Source organism: Eutrigla gurnardus, assembly GCF_963514095.1.
Source record: "Eutrigla gurnardus genome assembly, chromosome: 20".
Taxonomy (NCBI): Eukaryota; Metazoa; Chordata; class Actinopteri; order Perciformes; family Triglidae; genus Eutrigla; species Eutrigla gurnardus.
Window position 1 is genome coordinate 22,801,687 of NC_139931.1, and position 4,088 is coordinate 22,805,774.

At 43.7% G+C, this 4,088-nt stretch overlaps 1 protein-coding gene across 1 annotated transcript; it reads left to right on the top strand.

Moving 5' to 3' along the window:
• Positions 1 to 531: 531 nt before the first annotated feature.
• Positions 532 to 1,575, top strand: LOC311031497 (putative nuclease HARBI1; the record flags this gene model as incomplete). Its single annotated transcript, XM_084037802.1, has 1 exon — positions 532 to 1,575. The coding sequence occupies one exon, from the start codon at positions 532 to 534 to the stop codon at positions 1,573 to 1,575; it is 1,044 nt and encodes a 347-aa protein (XP_083893928.1).
• Positions 1,576 to 4,088: the final 2,513 nt, after the last annotated feature.

Here is a 4,088-nt window from a genome sequence, read left to right on the forward strand (position 1 = left end):
TGGAGAGGTTAACGGGAGGCGGAGAGACAGTCCGAGCCTCTCTTATGTCCCAGGACTTCTACCTCAGCCCAGGTTCACCCATGATTTGGGGTTGAGCAGGAGGGCCGGCAACCAGTGAATGGATCCCACACTACTGTATCCTGCAGGGTTGTGCTTGGTAATTTTTTGGAATGGTCGGCTGCTAAAAAACTGGTCAGTACAGGAAGACGGGAGGAGAAACAAGTCAGCAGTGAGTCCTTCTTCTGCAGTTCGTCAGAGAGCCGACGGATGTCCTCCTTAAGGTCTGATATCTTTTTATATGCCTTTTTTAAAAGCTCACTGTCTTCACAGGGCATGGCAGGCATAGTTGCCAGGGCCTCGGCTCCTTTGGGCCTCCGTGTTGTCTGTAGATTGGTCAACCAGTCACTCTTTTATACCATGCCAGCGAAATTACAGTCAGGTGTGAGAGTATCCCAGGTTAAGTGGGAGGGGCTTAAATTGGGTTTTCTGAGCAAGAACGGTTCCCTTTAGCCTGAGGAGGAGAGACAGACAATGACTTCAATTGTACACAGACACCGACATCAAAGGAGAAGATATAAGCCACAACACTATGCTGAACGCCCCAACCTGCTTGAGAATTACTCCAATGATGAGCTTTATGCACGATACAGATTTGGGCGAGATGATATTGCTTTCATCTGTAATATTCTTCATCCTCACCTTGAACGTGCCACTCTGAGGAGCCATGCCTTGACTGTGGAGGAGCAAGTGCTCATAACTCTACGCTTCTATGCATGTGGTTCCTTCTTTGAAGTCATCGGGGATGGACTGGCGGTGACAAAGGCAACAGTGGGCCATGTGGTGCACTCGGTGTCATCTGCCCTTACGAGTCTTCTGGGTCAATTTGTGAAATGGCCTGAAAATGAAGAAATGGCAAGGACCAAGAGGAGGTTTTTCTCATTGGGGGGGATGCCCAATACTATTGGTGTTATTGACTGTACGCATGTGCATATCCAGGCACCTCATGCCAGGGAATGGGAGTATGTCAACAGAAAGGGCCGGCACAGCATTAATGTGCAGCTTGTGGGAAATGCTGACCTCGTTATCACCAACAGTGTTGTGAGATGGCCTGGGTCTGTACACGATGCCCGTATTTTGAGAGCAAGCCACCTCTTCCAAAGGTTCCAGCAGACCGCCCCAGATGGCATTCTCCTCGGTGACAGCGGTTACCCCCTTCTACCCTGGCTGATGACCCCTTTTGCTACTGTCACCAATGACTCCCAGCAGAGGTACAACACTTTCCATGCCACAACAAGAGGGACAATTGAGTGCCTGAATGGTGTGATAAAACGCAGATTTGCCTGCCTGAACTATCTCCGTGTGGAGCCACAAAAAGCCTGTCGCATCATCTGTGCCTGCATTGTGCTCCACAACATAGCAGAAACGAGAAGAGTGCCACTTCAGGAGGCTCCCATCGATGGACCTCTTCCCTACGCAGAAATCCCTGACCTGCTGCCTCCACCACCACCACAGCCTGATGGACCTGCTGGAAGAGCCATACGCAATACAGTGGTTAACCTTTATTTTTCCAATTAAATGGTTAAACAATGTGATGGGTGTTCTTGCATTTTTTTTAAGTGTCAGTTTATATCATGCTGCACATTGAAGCACTTTCCATTTTCATGCTTCTGATTTAACAAAGACTAATTTGACTTAATTCAAAACCTTAAAAATGCACTTTTAAAATGTTTGGAACTTTCTTCAATGGGATTTTAAAACATGCAGCAATGTATTTGGTAAGTGTTTGTGTACAAACTGATTATTTCACTTAACCAAATCAGATGCTATTTTGCTTTAAATTACCACAATTATGTTTAGTGAGAGCCTTCTACATAAAGGGAGACAAATTAGGATGGAAAAATGTATCTAATTGTGTCACTGATCAAGCTATAATACAAGAAAATAACACTTTATTCAAAATCCAACAACATATCACTGCAATTGAAGCATTTCCAAGGATTTCCAGCATCATCTTCATTTGGACTCCACAATACTCACAGAAATTGTGTGCATGATGACAACAGCATGATTTTCCCAGCATTACTGTAGCATTCTGACACTTCTGAATTAACTGCATAGTTCATACACAACACACATAGTGTGTGGTCTGTACACATGTAGCCTATTTTCAGTCTGCTGTGTTGCCAATGACGTAACGCTAATAAACTCTGAACAGGTTGATGTTAGTTTAAACAGTTATGGTATAATGTACGTCAGATTAATTACCTTGTAAATCAAACCACGGACCGCAAAATTCGTAAACAAAGCCAGCGACCGCTAGCCCGCTAGCTGCTTTACACGCAAGTCAATGGAGCAGAGTTAGCTACCGTTAGCATGGCCGCGGCTCAATTAGAGATCGCTACAGCCTGGTTTTCAGTACGTGACAATTCATATAGTTAGCTAGCACGATATGTTGGTTGGCGTTCATATGGTCCTTAAACCACTAAACATTAGACGACGGTAAACTTACATTTTTGACGTGAAAGTTGCGCTCCCAGCTGCTCCTTCCGTGAAGTAGTCCGCCATGTTTCAGAACTGGAGGCGGAGACTTGAGACTTGGTAATCCGTATCCAGCCAGGTCGGGATCACGGTGATCCACCCGGCCAGTGTTTTGAAATACTCAGATAAAGTCAGCAGGATCACCTTGATCCATGACTGAGAAAAGGAGGATTTCATTATCTGGATTATTCTGATCCGGATTACAAGTTTTGAAATACTGGGCCTGTTAAAAGAATTTTTCCGTAAACGAATAAATTCACCCGAGGAGGAGATCGGAGACATAAGTAAAGTCGACGTCTGACTTTATTCTTGTACAAGAGGAGCAGTTACAGTGCAACAACGTGTGAGGATGCTACAGAGGAAGTGCTCAAATCACTGTTGTGACTTGAGTCTTTTAAAGGCACAGGAGATGATGCGTCATTGACAGTTAATCTTCATGCAGAACTAGACATCATGACTACCAGGCCTCTGATAACATTTAGGTCAGCAATGGGGAGACTAAAGTAATAAACAGTTCAACACATAAAGCTGTAACCTGAACTAAGAAAACCTTAAGACATGAGGTTATACAAAATTCTTATAACATTCCCTCCTGTTTATGCTTATCTCAAGCATAATCATTAGTTAAATTTTGTGGAGGGTGAGAGCGAAAACCCTGTCAGGCAGTTTCTTAGCAACTTCCAGTGACCATCTTTACATTCAGGCAGGGAAATTCTCTCACGGCCCCTCTGCCTACAGGCGACCGCCTTGTGGTCCTCCAGTCCAATCGGGAAAATACAATGATTCAATTCAAACAAGGTTATACATAAAAAAAATCTAATCTCTAACAGTCTAAAGCTTAATAGGAAGGAAGAATAGAAATCAAACAAAATGTCCAACGCAGGCTGGTCAACCCATCGATCCCATTAGTCGAACCTGGCCCTGCCTAAGAAATCTCACCCTAGACTCGTGGAAAACAATAAAACATTACAGACTTCCTTCCATCATGTGATTAACATATATATATACATAGTGGAGACAACATCTTTCTCTTGACACTGCACTCGTAATGCTTATCAGTATCTCACATCTTCCTTTTGGGATTTTCTGTAAATACATCATTGTGCTGTGGAATTTATGTTTTTATTTTTATTTAAACTATTAATCATAGAAATCCTCCAAGTCCCCGCACATGTCCTCAGCTTCCAGATCACCTGGAACTTTCTGCTCACCTAGGAGTCGGGAAGCACACTTCACAGGGGTTATTTCATCGTCACTGTATTCTGATAGATATGATGTCGCATCACCTTTATCCTCCTCATCCGGCACTCTGGTGTACAGTAACATCTTGTTCATGGCAACGTCAATCAGCCTCTGAACTAAGTCTCTCGGGAATGGAACACAACAACAACACAACATAGTCATAATTATGGTCATTATATTTATGGTTATCAGAACTGATTGTATGAGCCCTGACCACCTCCCAAACATGCTCTCCATCCATGAAAAGTAAGGGTGATCGTCAATACCTGAGTTTTCTGCGAACTCCTCGGATAACGATGTCAAACCTG